General features: G+C 40.4%; 1 protein-coding gene across 1 annotated transcript in view; it reads left to right on the forward strand.

Annotated features, from left to right (window-relative positions):
- Nucleotides 1–16,846, forward strand: part of MPHOSPH8 (M-phase phosphoprotein 8) — a gene marked incomplete at its 5' end in the record, with an annotated part of 43,921 nt that overhangs the window by 9,812 nt on the left and 17,263 nt on the right. Inside the window, 5 exons of the mRNA XM_053672837.1 lie at nt 31–876; nt 2,292–2,391; nt 9,737–9,994; nt 15,650–15,775; nt 15,855–15,943. Of these exons, the coding sequence (XP_053528812.1) occupies nt 31–876; nt 2,292–2,391; nt 9,737–9,994; nt 15,650–15,775; nt 15,855–15,943 (1,419 nt within the window). The remainder of the gene's footprint in view (nt 1–30; nt 877–2,291; nt 2,392–9,736; nt 9,995–15,649; nt 15,776–15,854; nt 15,944–16,846) is intronic.

Here is a 16,846-nt window from a genome sequence, read left to right on the forward strand (position 1 = left end):
TAATGAGTATTTAAATTTTTTGTTTTTTAGAGACTATCTTTAAATAATGACATATTTGAGGCAAACTCTGATAGTGATCAGCAGAGTGAGACAAAAGAAGATACTTCTCCAAAAAAGAAAAAGAAAAAATTAAGGCAGAGAGAAGAGAAAAGCCCTGATGATCTGAAGAAGAAAAAAGCAAAGACTGGTAAACTAAAAGAGAAATCGAAGCCAGACCTGGAGGGCTTTGAAATTTCAGTTTTTGATTTAAGGACAAAGAAAAGAATTTCTGAAGCCAAAGAAGAATTAAAGGAATCCAAAAAGCCCAAGAAGGACGATATAAAAGAAACTAAGGAATTAAAGAAAGTTAAAAAGGGTGAAATAAGAGATTTTAAAAGTAAAATAAAAGAAGATTCCAAAGAAAACAGAAAAACAAAAAAAGACAAATGTGCTGAATTTCTGTTGGAATCCGAATCATGTATACTCAGTGACCCTCCCTTTCATGAAGGGGACAGTGAAGATTTACGGTCTGACAACAGAGAAGAGAAACTGAAGATTAAAAGTGGAAAAGATAAAGCAGGATTAGATGGAGCACAAGACTCTGTTCTAGATAAACAGCTGGATGGGTCCGGAAGTGCTGATGAGGATGCTGATGTCAGAGGAAAGAGAAACAAAAAGAAACCCAGAAAGGCTGAGGAACTTAAAGAGAGCAAAAAGCTAGAAAGCAAAAACTTTTCTTTAGAGAAGAAAAATGCCCATAAAAAGCAAAGGAATCAAGACAAAAGCAGAAATACCACAGAGCCAGATAATCTGACACATGGACCTTCCCATACACAGAAGAGCTCAAGGCTGGGTGAGGAAGAGAGGGGCCTCCAAGCCACTGACTTGGCCAGGGAAGTGAGTACTAGGGGGGTCGTTTGAAGGATTGTGTGTTAAAATCTAATAAGGAATGTTCCTATCCAGCTAGCTCTGCTTTGACTAGTCAGAGTTTCACAAATAAATGAGAAAACAGTAGATCTGTGAGAATAGTTTTTCTCCCATTAAGTCTTTTTTTGTAAAAATGTTTAATAGCTTATCCCCTTATTGTAAAAATAGTTTTATATGGGTTTTCAAAGTGGAAACATTTTCCACATTATGAAAATACTCATACATATATTGATATATGCAGTCTTTATCAAGGGTTATAAAAACAGTAATGTTTTATTCATTTTCAGTTGTGTAGATTTAGCTTAAGGAAATCATTTTCAAGGGAGAAAGAGCTCTGAAAGATTTTTATGGCAGTATTATCATCACTAAAACTAATCACCAATCTAACTGTTTAGCCATAAGGGAAATGGTTAAGAAAATGTTGCATCAACTTGAGACTTATTATATATCCATGGAAGTATTCATTATGAGGTCAGTGTTGCCAAAATAAAAGAGTTTATAAAATTTTATGAAATTTTGAAATTTTATCCATATAAAGTTTTGAAAATTCATATAAAACTATAAAATTTTATGAAATTTTATTTATATAAAATGTCCGCAATATAAATTTTAAAAAAGAATTTTAAACAAAACTACTGGCAAAATTAGCTGAGAAGGCAGAATGTGCATAATAAAAGGTCATGTTTGATTAATAGGACTGTAGGATAACATTTTTGGGAATTTCCTTTTTTTTAAAGATTTTACTTATTATTTATATTTTAGAGGGAGAAGAGGAGGGAGAAAGAGGGAGAGAAACATTAGTCAGTTGCCTCTCTTGCTCCCACAGTTGGGGGCCTGGCCCATAGCCAAGCATTTGTCCTGACCAGGAATCGAACTGGTAAACTTTAAGTTTGTGGGGTATGATGCCCAACCCACTGAGCCACACCAGTCAGAGCTGGAATTTTCTTTATTTTTAGTAATAAATTCTTAACAGAGAGTTCAGGAAATTGTTATTGGGTTTTTAATTTGATATTTTATATATTATGGTTTTTTTCTAAGGTTTTATTTATTTTTTTAGAGAGAGAGGGGAAGGGAAGAAGAAAGAAAGGGAAAGAAACATCAGTGTGTGGTTGCCTCTTGCATACCCTCCACTGGGTACCCAGCCCGCAACCCAGGCATATGCCCTAACTGGGAATTGAACTGGAAACCCTTTGGTTTGCAGGCTGGTGCTCCATCCACTGAGCCACACCAGCCAGGGCTGTAAATTGTGGTTGAGTAATAATCTCAATTGAGGAAGCAGTTGCTGTGTAAAAGATTTAACCATCAGTGGTCAGGTGCCATGGCGCACAAAGGCATTAGGTGGTAGTAGCTCTTATGTTTTTGGGTCTTATGTGTGTTTCTTTCAGGAAAAAGAGACCAAAAAAAATGAACCCAAAGAAAAATACCAGAAAAGGCATGATTTAGACAAGGAAGAAAAAGGCCACAAAGAGCCAAAAGGATTAAAGAGTGAGTGTTAATACCATTTACCATTGCCATCTTTTTTTTTTTTTAGATTTTATTTATTTATCTTTAGAGGGGAACAGAAGGAGAGAGGGAGAGAAACATCGATGTGTGGTTGCCTCTTATGTGACCCCTGCTGGGAACTGGCCTGCAACCCAGGCATGTGCTCTGACTGGGAATCGAACCGTGATCCTTTGGTTCACAGGCCGGCACTCAATCCACTGAGCTACGCCAGTCAGGGCCCATTGCCATCTTTTATTCAAGGAATTTAATGTACTGTGAAACAGTCTCTCTTCTAACCTGCAGTGTCACTGAACTGGTAAATTTCTTTCTTTTTTTAATACTTTCTTTTTTTTTTAAGATTTTATTTACTTATTTTTAGAGAAAGGGGAAGGGAAGGAGAAAGAGGAAGACAGACATTGATGCAAGAGAGAAAGATCAAATCAGTTGCCTCTCACACACCCCGAACCGGGGATCTGGCCTACAACCTAGGCATGTGCCCAGACTGGGAATGGAACCAGCTACCTTTCAGTTTACAGGACAGCACCTACCTACTGAGCCATGCCAGTCAGGGCTAATTATTATTTTCTTTAATAATTTATTATTTTTCAATTAAAGTTGACATACAGTATTTTATTAGTGTCAGTTGTAGTGATTAGACCTTACATAACCCAGTAAGTGATCATCCCAATAAATCTTGTACCCATGTGACACCATATATAGTTATTAGAATATTATTACTCCCTATGCTATACTTTACATCCCTATGACTATGTAATAACTAATTTGTGCTTCTTAATGCCTTTACCTTTTCCACCCATTTCCCCCATCTAGCAACCTTCAAAATGTTCTCTATGAGTCTGTTTCTGCTCTGCTTGTTCATTTATTTTGTTTTTTATATTCAATTGTTGATAGATATGTATGTATTGTCATTTTATTATTTGTATTTTTGATCTTTTATTTATCTTCCCTTGTAGAAGACCCTTTAAAATTTTATGTAGTAGTTTGGTGGTAACAAACTCCTTTAACTTTTTCTTCTTTGGGAAGTTCTTTATTTGTCTTTCCATTCTAAATTATAGCTTGCTAGGTAGAGTAGTCTTGGTTGTAGGTCCTAGCTTTTTATCACTTTGAATATTTCTTGCCACTTTCTTGGGTCCTATAAAGTTTCTGTGAAGAATCTGACAGTCTTATAGGAGCTCCCTTGTAGGTAACCAGCTGCTATTCCTGTGATGCATTAAAGGATTCTCTCTTCATCTTTAACCTTTAGTGTTTTAATTACAGTGTTTCTTGGCTTGGGCCTCTTTGTGTTCATCTTATCTGGGACTGTCTATACTTCCTGGACTTGATTATTTCCTTACCAGGTTAGGAAATTTTCCATCATTATTTCTTCAGATAGATTTTCAGTTTCTTGTTGACTCTCTTCTTCCAGCAACCCTATGATGCAAATGTTGATACACTTAAAGTTATCCCAGAGGCTCTTAATACAATCTTCATATTTTGGGGTTCTTTTTACTGTTTGGATTGGGGGTTTTTTTTGCTTTCTTATATTCTAAATCACTAATTTGATTCTTGGCTTCATCCACGTTACTATAGAGTCCCTGCAAATTGTTCTTTATTTCAACTAGTGTAACCTTCTTTTCTCACTGGATTTTTTTAAGTATATTTTATTAATTATGCTATAACAGTTGTCCCATTTTTTTCTCTCTTATTCCCCTCCACCTTGTACCCTCCTCCCACCAGCATTCCCCCCTCCCTTAGTTCATGTCCATGTGTTATACATATAAGTTCTTTGGCTTTTCCATCTCCTATACTGTTCTTAACCTCCCCCTAATTTTTACCTATATTTATGCTGCTTATTCCCTGTACCTTTTCCCCCATTCTCTCCCACCCCTCTCCTAGCTGATAACCCTCCAAGTGATCCTCTGTTTCTGTGATTCTGTTCCTGTTCTGATTGCTTAGTTTGGTTTTGGTTTTGTTTTTTTCTAGGGTCAGTTATTGAAAGTTGTGAGTTTATTGTTATTTTATTGTCCATATATATTTTTTTACTGCTCATATTTTTTATTTTTTTCTTAGGTAAGTCCCTTTAACATTAAATATAATATGGGTGAGGTGATAATGAACACCTTTAACATGACTTTATCTTGGAAGCACTTTATACGCCTTTCCATTCTAAATGATAGCTTTGCTGGATAAAGTGATCTTGGATGTAGGTTCTTGCCTTTCATGACTTGGAATACTTCTTTCCAGCCCGTTCTTGCCTGTACAATTTCTTTTGAGAAATGACCTGACAGTCTGATGGGAACTCCTTTGTAGGTAACCCTCTTCTTTCCTCTTGCTGCTTTTAAGATTCTCTCCTTATCTTTAATCTTATAATTTAATTATGATGTGTCTTGGTGTGTTCTTCCTTGGGTCCAACTTCTTTGGGCCTCTCTGAGCTTCCTGGACTTCCTAGAGGTCTATTTCCTTTGCCAGATTGGGGAAGTTCTTTATTATTTTTTCAAATAAGTTTTCAATTTCTTGCTCTTCTTCTTGTCCTTCTGGCACCCCTGTGATTTGGATGTTGGAATGTTTAAAGTTGTCCCAGAATTTCCTTAGCGTCTCCTCATTTTATGGAATTCTGTTTCTTCATTCTGTTCTGGTGAATGCTTATTTCTTCCTTATGCCCCAAATTGTTGATTTGAGTCCCAATTTTCTTCTCTTCACTGTTTTCCTGTATATTTTTTTTTAGTTTTACTTTGAATAGCCTTCATTTGTTCCTCTCTTTTGAGTCCATAATCATTTCTGTGAACATCCTGATTACCACTGTTTTGAACTCTGCATCTAATAACTTGTCCGTCTCATGTCACTTAATTATTTTGGGGAGTTTTACCTCTACTTTTTAAAAGATTTTATTTATTTATTTTTAGAGGGAGGGTGAGGGAAGGAGAAAGAAAAGGGGAGACCCATCAATGTGTTGTTGTTTCTCTCATACCTTACACTGGGTACCCGGCCTGCAGTCCACACATGTGCCCTGAACTGGGAATTGAACTAGTAACCCTTTGGTTCACAGGTCAGCACTCAGTCTACTGTGCCACACCATCAAGGGCTTATTTTTGGAGTTTTGATCTGTTCTTTCATTTGGACCATATTTCTGTCTCAGTGCACCTTTTACATTGTCAGGGGCACTTCGCCAGGGCGGGTCAATACACGTCACTGGTGTTTGGTGCTGTCTGTGGAGGAGAGGTCAAAGAGGAACAGTTCTACACTTTGCCTACCTGGTCCTGCAGCTACCACCTTGCTGCACATTCTTTCTGACCTTGCTGACCATCTTCTGGGTGAATGTTTCTCCTTTAATTCCCTGGTTGCTAGAATTCCATACAGTTTGGTTTTCTGTCATTTCTGGGTGTTGAGTGTTTTTTGTTTTTATGTTTGTTGTCCTTCTTTTGGTTCTGCGAGGAGGCCGAGGAGGCCCAGTCTATTACTTATGCCTCCATCTTGGCTGGAAGTCCCTTACTGGATTTTTTTTAAAGATTTTATTTATTTACCTTTAGAGGGGAAGGGAAGGAGAGAGGGAGAGAAATATCAATGTATGGTTGCCTCTCACTCATCCCCTACTGGGAACTGGCCTGCAACCCAGGTATGTGCCCTGACCAGGAATCAAACCTCGATCGTCTAGTTCGCAGGTCTGCACTCAATCCACGAAGCTACACCAGCCAGGGCCCTTACTGGAATTTTTTTTATGCTCTTAAGGTCCTCACTAAGTTTCTTGAGCATCTTTATAACCAGTGTTTTCAACTGTGCATCTGGTAGATTGCTTGTCTCCATTTCATTTAGTTGTTTTTCTGGAGATTTCTCCTGTACTTTCATTGGGACCTGTTTCTTTGTTTCTCTGTTTTGGTTGTTTTTCTGTGTTTGTTCCTATGTATTATTTAGAGCTCCTGTCTCCCCCAGACTTGGAAGAGTGGCCTTGTATATTTAGTATGTGTCCTATACAGCTAATGGCATATCCATCTCAAATGCTGGCATCCAGCTGATGTGCCAGTCACCCAAGCTGGATACTGCAGGTGTGCCCCTGTGTGGCTGTGTGCACCGTCTATTGTAGTTGAGCCTTGATTGCTATTGGAGTCACTGGGAGGGATTGATCCCCCCCTCCCCAGCTGATTTGCTGTGAGAACCACCTGCAACTACAGGGAGGAGTTGCTATGCCAGAGTCAACCCTATGGAATAGGACTTGCATCAGTGGGGCTTTGGTGCCCAGTGAGTCTGTTCCTTGAGTGTATCATTCATGGAAGTGGTGTGGTTGTAATGCAGTCTGGTCTGAAACTGTCCACTGGGCACACTGACTCTGAGGCCTCCCAGGAGATGCAAAATAAGCCACCACCTGTAACCTGCCTGGGGCTACCTGGCTTGAGCTACAGAGTGATCTTCATATGGTTGCTACTTTTACTGGGCTTGCAGGTACCCATGGCCAGCTGATATAGTGCCAGACCTGGGGCCACTTATTTAGCAAGAGGTATGGGGTACACAGAGGCCAGATGGTGCTTGTTCGAGAAATTTTAGGGAAGTCTAAGGAATGAGGTAAGAGAGACCATTTGTATGGAAAGCCACTAGAAATACCTTGGGTGGATCATGCAAGTTGGGTGGGGAGGGGTCTCAGGGAATCACCAGGGCAGAGTGAGTATTGCCTTGGTTAATGAAGACTCAGGTATGGTGCCCACCTGCCATCTCTGTAGGGGCAAGGCTCAGAACAGGAACAGTGGCCTCTGCCAGCACTTCCCTTTCAGAAGTTGCCCCCTCAGCTCTCACTCTGATGCCAGACAATTCACTTCCTCCCCATATGCCCCTAGTGCTTTTCAAGCTGCTCCCCCAGGGCCAGAGCTCAAAGTAAGTGACTCCATGTAAGTCCATGTGCAGGCCCAGTAAGAGGAAAACCTGGGACTCCAGAAGTCCTCCATTTCACTAAGCCACATCCCTGCTGCTTTTTACAGCCAGAACTTGTGAAGACTTATCTTCCTGATTGTAGAACCCTGGACTGAGAGGCCTGGTGTGGGGCTGGGACCCCTTCCTCCTCAAGTGGGCGCCTCTGCAGCCAAGATAATTCCTCCCAATTTTTATCCACTACATGGGGGTGCGGGATCAGTCCGTTCTGCATCTCCTCCCCTCCTAGTAATCTTGATGTGGCTTCTTCTTTAAATCCCTACTTGTTTTACTTTCATTTAGCTAGGTTTCAGGCAGTTCTGAATGATGGCTGTTCTGTAGTGTAGGTGTAATTTTGATGTGGTTATGAGAGGATTCAAGTACCATGTCACCCTGTTGACTAGAAGTTCCAAGAACACCTCAAAAATTTATTCACTGGGCAGTTTAGAACCATGGGCTGCTTTTGTTTCACTAGTTATTTTATTTTATCTTAATTTTTTTAAATAAATGCCTTATTTATTTATTTTTAGAGAGAGAAGGGAGAAAGAGAAACATTAATCCATTGCCTCTCTCATGCTCCCTACTGGGGACCTGGCCTGCAACCCAGGCATGTGCTATGACTGGGAATTGATCTGGCAACCTTTCAGTTCACAGGCCAGCACTCAATCCACTGAGCCACACCAGCCAGGGCTGTCTTAGTTTATTATATAACAGCTTCAGTTGTTTGTAACATTTTCTCCTCCTGCTTACCTTGTTTTCTCTCCTTTTGTTTATGACAGTGAAATAACTAGAAACAGGAAGTTAACTATGGCAGGAAAGTAAAGGTCTCTTTCGTGGTGAATACCAGGTGAAACAAACTACTGTTTACTGCGTTTATTGTCTTTAGCTCTGTGTCAGTTACATAAACATAATGTTGAATATTTATTTTGGATTATGTTAACATATACCATAACACATGCACTACTGGGACAAGTAATTTATAGAACATCCCCATCACAGTGTTTGAATAAGCCGCCAAGGGTATTTTAGTTTATGCACCAGCAGTACTTGGAAAACATGTTTACATGGAAGCAGTAATTCCTAATGACAGATTGTTCCTCCAAGTTTTCTCCCAAAAGCTATATGTAATTGAGGTAGCAGTAAAACTAGATTCTGCTTCTATGCCTTGTCTAGGACTTCAGACTAAGTAGCAGTGGAGTGGAAGCTAGTAAAGATCAATTACTGTTTTGATGGATCATGCATTAAGTGACTACAGTTACTTCCTTCGAAGAGTGATTGAAGATTCAAAATATTGTATAATTGGAGTAGTTCATTCTTTCTTCCCCCTGCTATGTTATACGTCACTGTCAGGTACATTTTTACTATGAACATACTGTCTTGAACAACTGCTCATTCTGTTTATAATGATATTTACTGAGAGTCTGATTTTTAGTATCCTCTGCTAAATATGTACCCAGAGTTTATAATAGAGTTCTTTCTAATTATGTTTTGTTCTTCCCCTTTTTGGAGTTATTATATCAGATCTAGTACTTAGCCAGTCTTCTTTTCACTTTTCTCTTTCAATGGAGTTTCACAGGCATCAGGTAGTTTTACTTAGGTACACTGTCGGCATGCTGTCATGGCACCCTACCATTTCCCACTCACCCCAGAGATTATTTGTGTGCAAGATTAGCTTCGTGGTACAGTTGTAAGCAGTTCTCCTAGTAGAACAGCCGATGGCATGCCTGGGATTATTCTGTCTTCATTAGGCCGTTGTGGAAACTAAGAATGGTTCACAACACTAGGACCAGCCATTCCTGTTGGATAGAAATCCTTTTTAAATATAGAGCAGCCAGTAAAAAGACCAGTTGAAACCTCTTAATGGCTTTGATCTGGTCATACTTTACAACCATGGCAGATATTAGTAAAAGTTAAGAATATGCCAGGTAGCTCAACTGGTTAGAGTGTTGTCCTATTACACTAAGGTTGTGTGTTCAGTGCCAGCCAGGGTACAGAGAAGAGTCAACCAATGAATGCATAAGTAGTGAACAAATCGATCTCTCTCTCTCCCCTGCCCCACTTCCCCTGTCTCTCCCCCTCTCCTCTCTCCCCCTTCCCTCTTACCTCCTACTTTCCTTGCTCACTCTTAAAAAAAAATTAAAAATTTCATTTTAAAAAAGATGACCTGGCTGGGCAGCTCAGTTGGTGGTTATATCATCCTGTACACCAAAAGTCTGTGGGCTCCATCCCCTGTTGGGACACATACGGGAGGCAACCAATTGATATTTTTCTCACGTTGATGTTTCTGTTTTCTCTCTCCATTCTTCTTTCTCTAAAATCAATGAAAACCTATCCTTGGGTGAGAATTTAAAAAAGAAAGAAAATACCCGTTTTGTTAATACAAACCCAGATTTTCTTTTGATTACAACAGAAATTTGTGGTTGCTAGTCCTTATCAATTTTATGTTTTTCACCAGCATTTAAAGAAATTAGAAATGCATTTGATTTCTTTAAATTAACTCCAGAAGAAAAAAATGAGTTTCCTGAGAATAATCAGAAAAGAGAAGAAATACCACTGGATTGTAATTTCACAGAAGATCACAAAGCCAAGGAAGACAAGCAGGTACTTAAAGAAAGGAGAAACACAAGAGATGAGACTGACACATGGGCATATATAGCTGCAGAAGGTGATCAAGAAGTCCTCGATGGTGCGTGCCAAACCAATGAGAATTCTGGTGAGTGTGTTTGCAGTCAGTTTGCAGACTTTTCAGAGCAATATGATTTTACTCACCTCATTTTTTTTCACTGTCACTCCAGATCAGAAAATAATGATATAGACAGTTTTGTTTGAATCTCCTGGATAAACAGCTTTTTATATTGAAGACTTAGGTCATTCTGTGGTTTCTAAATTGTCCACACAAATATTTTGAGTCCCCATGATGTTCTCAGCACATTTAAAAATGTTTAAAGATTTCAGGTATTCTACCTTTTCCACTCTTGCCAAGTAGCCTGATTATATATCTTAATGGTATCTATCAGGAAGTTATCAAATGCATACTTACTTGTATCCTGTCCTTTTAACTTTGTACTAAATGACTTTTTAAAAAATATATTTTATTGATTATGCTATTACAGTTCTCCCATTTTCCCCCTTCATTCCCCTCCACCCTGCATACCCTCTCCCACACACATTCCCCCCTTTAGTTCATGTCCATGTGTCATAAGTTCGTTAGCTTCTACATTTCCCACACTATTTTTACCTTCTCCCTATTTTCTACCTACCATCTATGCTACTTATTCTCTGTACCTTTTCCCCCGTCTCCTCCTCCCACTCCCCTGTTGCTAACCCTCCATGTGATCTCCATTTCTGTGGTTCTGTTCCTGTTCTAGTTGTTTGCTTAGTTTGCTTTTGTGTTTGTTTTAGGTGTGGTTATTAATAATTGAGAGTTTGCTGTCCTTTCACTCTTCATATTTTTTATCTCCTTTTTCTTAGATAAGTCCCTTTAACATTTTATATAATAAGGGCTTGGTAATGATGAACTCCTTGAACCTGACCTTAATCTGAGAAGTGCTTTATCTGCCCTTCCATTCTAAATGAAAGCTTTGCTGGATAGAGCAATCTTGGATGTAGGTCCTTGCATTTCATGACTTGGAACACTTCTTTCCAGCCCCTTTTTGCTTAGAAGGTTTCTTTTGAGAAATCAGCTGACAGTCTAATGGGAACTGCTTTGAAAGTGACTGTCTCCTTATCTCTTGCTGCTTCTAGGACTCTCTCCTTCATTTTAACCTTGGGTGACTTGATGATGTGCCTTGGTGTGTTCCTCTTTGGGACTCTCTGAGCTTCCTGGAAGACTATTTCCTTTGCAAAATTGGGGAAGTTCTCCTTTATTATTTGTTCAAATAAGTTTTGTACTTGTTGTTGTTCCTCTTCCCCCTCTAGTAGCCCTATAATTCAGATGTTGGAATGTTTAAAGATGTCCCGGAGGTTCCTAAGCCTCTCCTTATTTTTTTGAATTCTTGTTTCTTCATCCTTTTCTGTTTGGTCATTTTTTTCCTCCTTCTGGTCCACTCCTTTGATTTGAGTCCCAGTTTTCTTTCCATCACTATTGCTTCCCTGTGCATTTTCCTTCATTTCACTTATCACAGCCTTCATTTTTTCCATCTAATTTGCAACCAAATTCAACCAATTCTGTGAGCATCCTGATTACCAGTGCTTTTAATTGCACATCTGACGGGTTGGCTATCTCTTCATCCCTTAGTTGTATTATTTTTGGAGCTTTGATCTGTTCTTCCATTTGGGCCATTTTTTTTGTCTTGTCGCACCTGTTTTGTATAAGGGGTGGAGCCTTAGCTGTTCACCAGGGTATGGGGCAACCCAGTTCCTGGGTTGTGATGCTGTGTGTGGGGGCAAGTCTGAGAGGAACAATGGCGCTTGCTCTGCTCTCTGCTGTCAGATTTCAGTCACTTCTACTGCTTCCCCCAAGCAGCCTAGGCTCTTCTGCTGCTGATTCCTGGGTGGGTGGGCTTGTGTACCTTCTAGTACCCTGTGGATCTTTCCAACAAACTCTCCTGTGAGTGTGGGAGTCTCTCCCAGCACCTCAGCCCCTACAGGTGTTTTCAATTGGTGTTTTGAGGCTTTATTTTCCAGCGCTGGGACCCTGGGTTGTGCTGTCTGTCTCTCTCACTTCTCAATTTCACCTGGTTTATCTGCGCGTGAATGTGGGACTGCCTGGTCAGCCAGCTGCCTTGCACACTCGATGCCACCATTTTTTTTTGCTGTGACCCCTTTCCACCTGGCCACACGACTCCACCTCTCCTACCGGTCTGGATGAATGTATGCAGAGGAGTTAAATTAATTATTTGGTTGTCAGACTTCCATACAGTTCAATTTTCTGTCAGTTCTGGTTGTTATTTTGTTTCTAAATTGTTGTCATCCTTATTTTGGTTGTGCAAGGAGGCACAGTGTGTCTACCTACACTTCCATCTTGGCCAAAAGTCTCATTTTCTAAATAAGATGGTTGTAAATGTCCTCCCAAGGTCGTTGGGATCAGCTGCAGAAGGAGAGCCACGGGTGGGATATTGGGCACACTGGGTATGAGAGGCTAGAAGAAAGAGTGCATATATACATAGTTACAACTAGGACAGAATAAGCACAGTTCATGTGATAAGACTGTGTAATTTGTGAATCTTAAAACAGTTAAAGAGAATTATTTACAATAATTGTAAAGCTTCACGTGTTTGTGAATATATGGCACAATGGATTGTCTGGGTATTCCTGTTAATACAAAACCACTAGGCCCTTGGCATCAGTTAAATTATGCTTTCTGATGCACTGCTGAGCTTGCAGGAAACTGGGACAATTGTTAGGACCAATAGAACGGGAAGAGGAAGTGGGTTGCCTAGAGCCCAGGTGCCAAATAGCAGCTCTGCTGTTTGGGATGCCAGACAATGAGGACACATGCAGTAGATGTTGGTGTGCACTCTTGGGCGTCCCTGGTGATATATGAACCACCTGTTACACAGAGGGCGAGGGGAGACTGTGAAAGTGCAGCCTCCCCAGATTGGCAGGTGCTAGGTAGGTGGAATAAGCAAGGGAACTTACATACGAGGTTCATCTTGGGTGACCACTAGACAAGTAGATTTCCACACTGCCTGCCAAGTCTTAAAACTTTATAGGAAAGACTCAGTGGGGTTCAGTCCAGGTGGTCTCACAGTTCCTTCCTCTCTCAAGGCTGCATCCCTGAAGTGACTCCCGCTGTGGGAATGGTGGTCAGGATGTACAGGGAGGAGTGAGGAGCCTCCAGTTGCCTGCATCTGGCTCACTGCGCAACCAGTGATCAGATCCCCTGGATGACCTTCTCTAGCACTCCACCCCCTATGACTGACCCTTACAATGTCACATGCCTCCTCTTCCATAATGTGTCCCCGGCGGACAGCATGGGGGCTTCACTAGCGTGGAGGTGGCTTATTTGGTGGCTCTATCAGCATTCCAGGCAAACACCACAATATCAGTACAGGCACATGCAAGAGGAAACAAGTTAAGGTAATGATTCCCAAAGTAAGAAATAATTTTTTTCACCAATTGCTCCAAGATCAGAACCAATGATTTATTATGTCCACTAGGCTGGGCGTCAGGTCATTGAGGGCATTCACATGTGTCTTCATGTGAATTAATGAAGATAATACATTAGCAGACTCATGATATGAACACATTCTCTTTGGACAATGACACAGATGTCTCCGTGAGGCAGTAATCATATGCAGGGCCATCCTTTGGAGGACAGCTTTCTCACTAGGGACTTTTCAGTATTCAGTGGAGACAGGCTTTGTCAGCTGACATTCAAGGCTTGCTGAGTGAGTTTATTAAGGGCTTCCTTGTGTGTTGTAATGTCCTCCAGGGCAACAGAGGGAACAAAGATGGTGGCCAAATGATCACACCAGCAGAGGGGAGATGGGGGTTGGCAGCTTAAGGAACCTGACCAGGACATGCATACCATCCATGTGGTGGGGGACACTACACGAGGGACTGAGAGTGGGACGTGCCAGACCAGGACCCCCCAACTCATACTTTCTCTCAGTGATGCGTGTTTCATTTTTTTTCTTCCTTCTGGTCCACTCCCTTGATTTGAGTCCCAGTTTCCTTTCCATTACTACTGGTTTCCTGTGCATTTCCCTTCATTTCAATTAGTTTAGCGTTCATATGTTACGTTCCTCTAATTTGTGACTAAAATCAACCAGTTCTGTGAGCATTCTGATCACCAGTGTTTTGAACTGTGCATCTGAACGTTTGGCTATTTCTTGGTCGCTTAGAGTTATGGGCTCTGGGGCTTTGAATTGTTCTTGAGCCATAATGTTTTGCTCTGTTTACACCTGTTACGTACGAAGAGCAGAGCCTTAGGTATTTAGCAGGGCGGGGCCACCCAGGTCGCTGGTTTGTGACGCGATGTGTGGGGGCGGGGACAGAGAGGGACAATAGCAGTCCCCTCTGCTGCTTCCCGCCCTGGGGCCTGCGCCATCTGTCTCACTGCTCGCTCCTTCACCGCTTTATCTGCGCTCAGTCCTCAGTCTGGTGGATCTTTCCTGCCCAACCCTGCTCTGCTGCTGGCTCCAACCCTCTTACTGGTTTGGCTGAAGGGTTTGTTGCTGTCAGACTTCCGTATAGTTCAATTTTCTGTGGTTTGGCTGCGTTTTTGTTGCTAAAACTTTGTTGTTTTTAAACTTGGTTGTGGGAGGAGGCACAGTGTTTCCACCTATGCCTCCATCTTGGTGGAAGTCCCTCGCATGTCTCATTTTATATGGCCTCTCTTCTGTCCTGCTCCCCTGTGCTTCCTGTGGTCCGTGGTATTCCACAGTTGTGGAAGGAGGTCCCACTGTGGACTCAATTATGGCTTAGCACAAATATGGCTCCTCACTTTCTTCATCATAGATCATTGTAGGTCTAAATGCGTTGATTCATTGAAATAGTTACATACTGTTTATGGGGTATTAGCTAGTTTTTCTATTTAGAGAGGGAGGTAACAGGAGTTCTGGTATTTACTCCAAGTCACACAGCTAACAGGAAGCTGGTGTCCAAATCCAGGTGTGTCACTCAGAGGCCGTGCTGCCAGGTCTCCATGCTCAGAGGTGACAAAAGAGTAGTGCTTGCCCCAACAAGGTTAACTGCCTAATATCCATTTGTTTGTGGAACTGGTTTTAGGTGAAAATTCTTTAGTTCTTACCATCAAACATGGGTACTTTTCAGTCGTATTTAATTACTTCCAAGTGAGTTATGCTCAAGGCTCACTTGCTACACTGTCCATAGGGGATGAGCCATCCATCCTAGTGTCGATGAGTATATGGATCAGACAGCTGAGACCAGCATTTGCTTCACAGTGCAAGGAGAGGGGCCTGGAGGCTCTCAGCAGACAGGGCTTTTAGCTAGAGGAAGCAGAATCTGGAAGGATCCATGGGCAATTACTTTTATTTATACACAGGTCTGATTTACACATTCCCAGTGACTGTACCTACATAAAGGATTGAAAGCAATGTATGTCCAAGAAGAATGGGCAAAGAAATAAATGTTATCAATTCTTCTAACAGAATGCCTATGATTTCTCTTGTCCTTTGATCTATTTAATCTTGTACTTAAAATTCATAGTTTACTACTTTATAGTTATACGTTACCAATTTATCTTTATGCCTTTCAAACACTATAACTTCTCAATGTAAAACACTGTAACTTCATGTTACTTCCCAAAGAAAATCAGAAATTTCATTAAAGACTCAATGACACACTGACATGTTAAAGGTGTATATAAATTTTTGATTAAGATACCACCAATCTAATAAAATGGCATTGTATTTTTTTTATAGTACAGAAAAAAGTATCTTAAGGCCCTTTTATGTTACAGACAGCAGACAGCAGATTTTGAGTCTGGGCATGGACCTGCAGCTGGAATGGATGAAATTAGAAGATTTTCAAAAGCATCTAGATGGGGAAGATGAGAACTTTTCTGAAACAGATCCCATTCCAAGTAGTAAGTAGTTTGGGAGTTATGGGGATACTTTTCATGAATCTAAATACAGAAGCCTAATTTATTCTTTTTTTCATTTTAGCTTTATTGAGGGATGCTGTGAAAAATGGGGATTATATTACTGTGAAGATTGCACTTAATTCAAATGAAGATTATAACCTGGACCAAGAGGTACTAAATAGATCTTTGTAAAATCTCTTGAAAGGAAGATGAAAAATAGCTGTTTTAAAATAATTATTTTTAGTTTTGCACAGTGGCAGTACCATAGCCAATGAGGTTTATCCAAGGCACAATTATTGCTAATTAAAATAATTATTTTACTTTATTATTACTCCAAAAGTTATGCATTTCACCTTATAAAACTCAAACATTGTAGAAGTGTAGAATGTAGATAATTTTAGCTCCAGGATTCCCACCCCTACAGTGACCGTTTGGTTTAGCGGTGGTTCCGATGTGGTCTGTGGTTTAACACTGCTGCTGTGAGGACATTCTGTGTCACTGCATTTCAGTGGAGCTGCCTGTTAGTAGCAACTGCCTGACTTCCTGTTGTTGCTGGGAGTTTTATACTGATCCTGAAGGATTTTTTATATGGAAGCATATTAAACCCTTTTTTCATGGATTTTAGGGTTTGTTTTTTTTTTATCTTTTATTGCTTAGAAAATATTTTTATATTTTTTTCTTTGCTGTAGTGGTGGATTTTTTACAATTTAACCTTTTAGGATTACACTTCAAAAAATACTGGGATTTTGAATAAAATTGCGTGAACTATATAGATCAATTTGGCTGGGAGTTGACTTTTTTATACTTTTGAATCTTTCATCTAGGAAAATGATAGCTATTTATTCCCCTTAGCTCTTCATTTATTCCCTTAAGCAAACATTTTTGGGGTTTTTTTGTTTTGTTTTTTTAATCTTTTTTTTTTTTAGATTTTATTTATTTTCTTTAGAGGGGAAGGGAAGGAGAGAGGGAGAGAAATATCAATGTATGGTTTCCTCTTGTGTGTCCCCTGCTGGGACCTGGCCTGCAACCCAGGTATGTGCCCTGACTGGAAATCGAACCATGATTATTTGGTTC

Source organism: Artibeus jamaicensis, unplaced genomic scaffold (genome assembly GCF_021234435.1).
Source record: "Artibeus jamaicensis isolate MK-2021 breed Jamaican fruit bat unplaced genomic scaffold, CSHL_Jam_final contig_793, whole genome shotgun sequence".
Taxonomy (NCBI): Eukaryota; Metazoa; Chordata; class Mammalia; order Chiroptera; family Phyllostomidae; genus Artibeus; species Artibeus jamaicensis.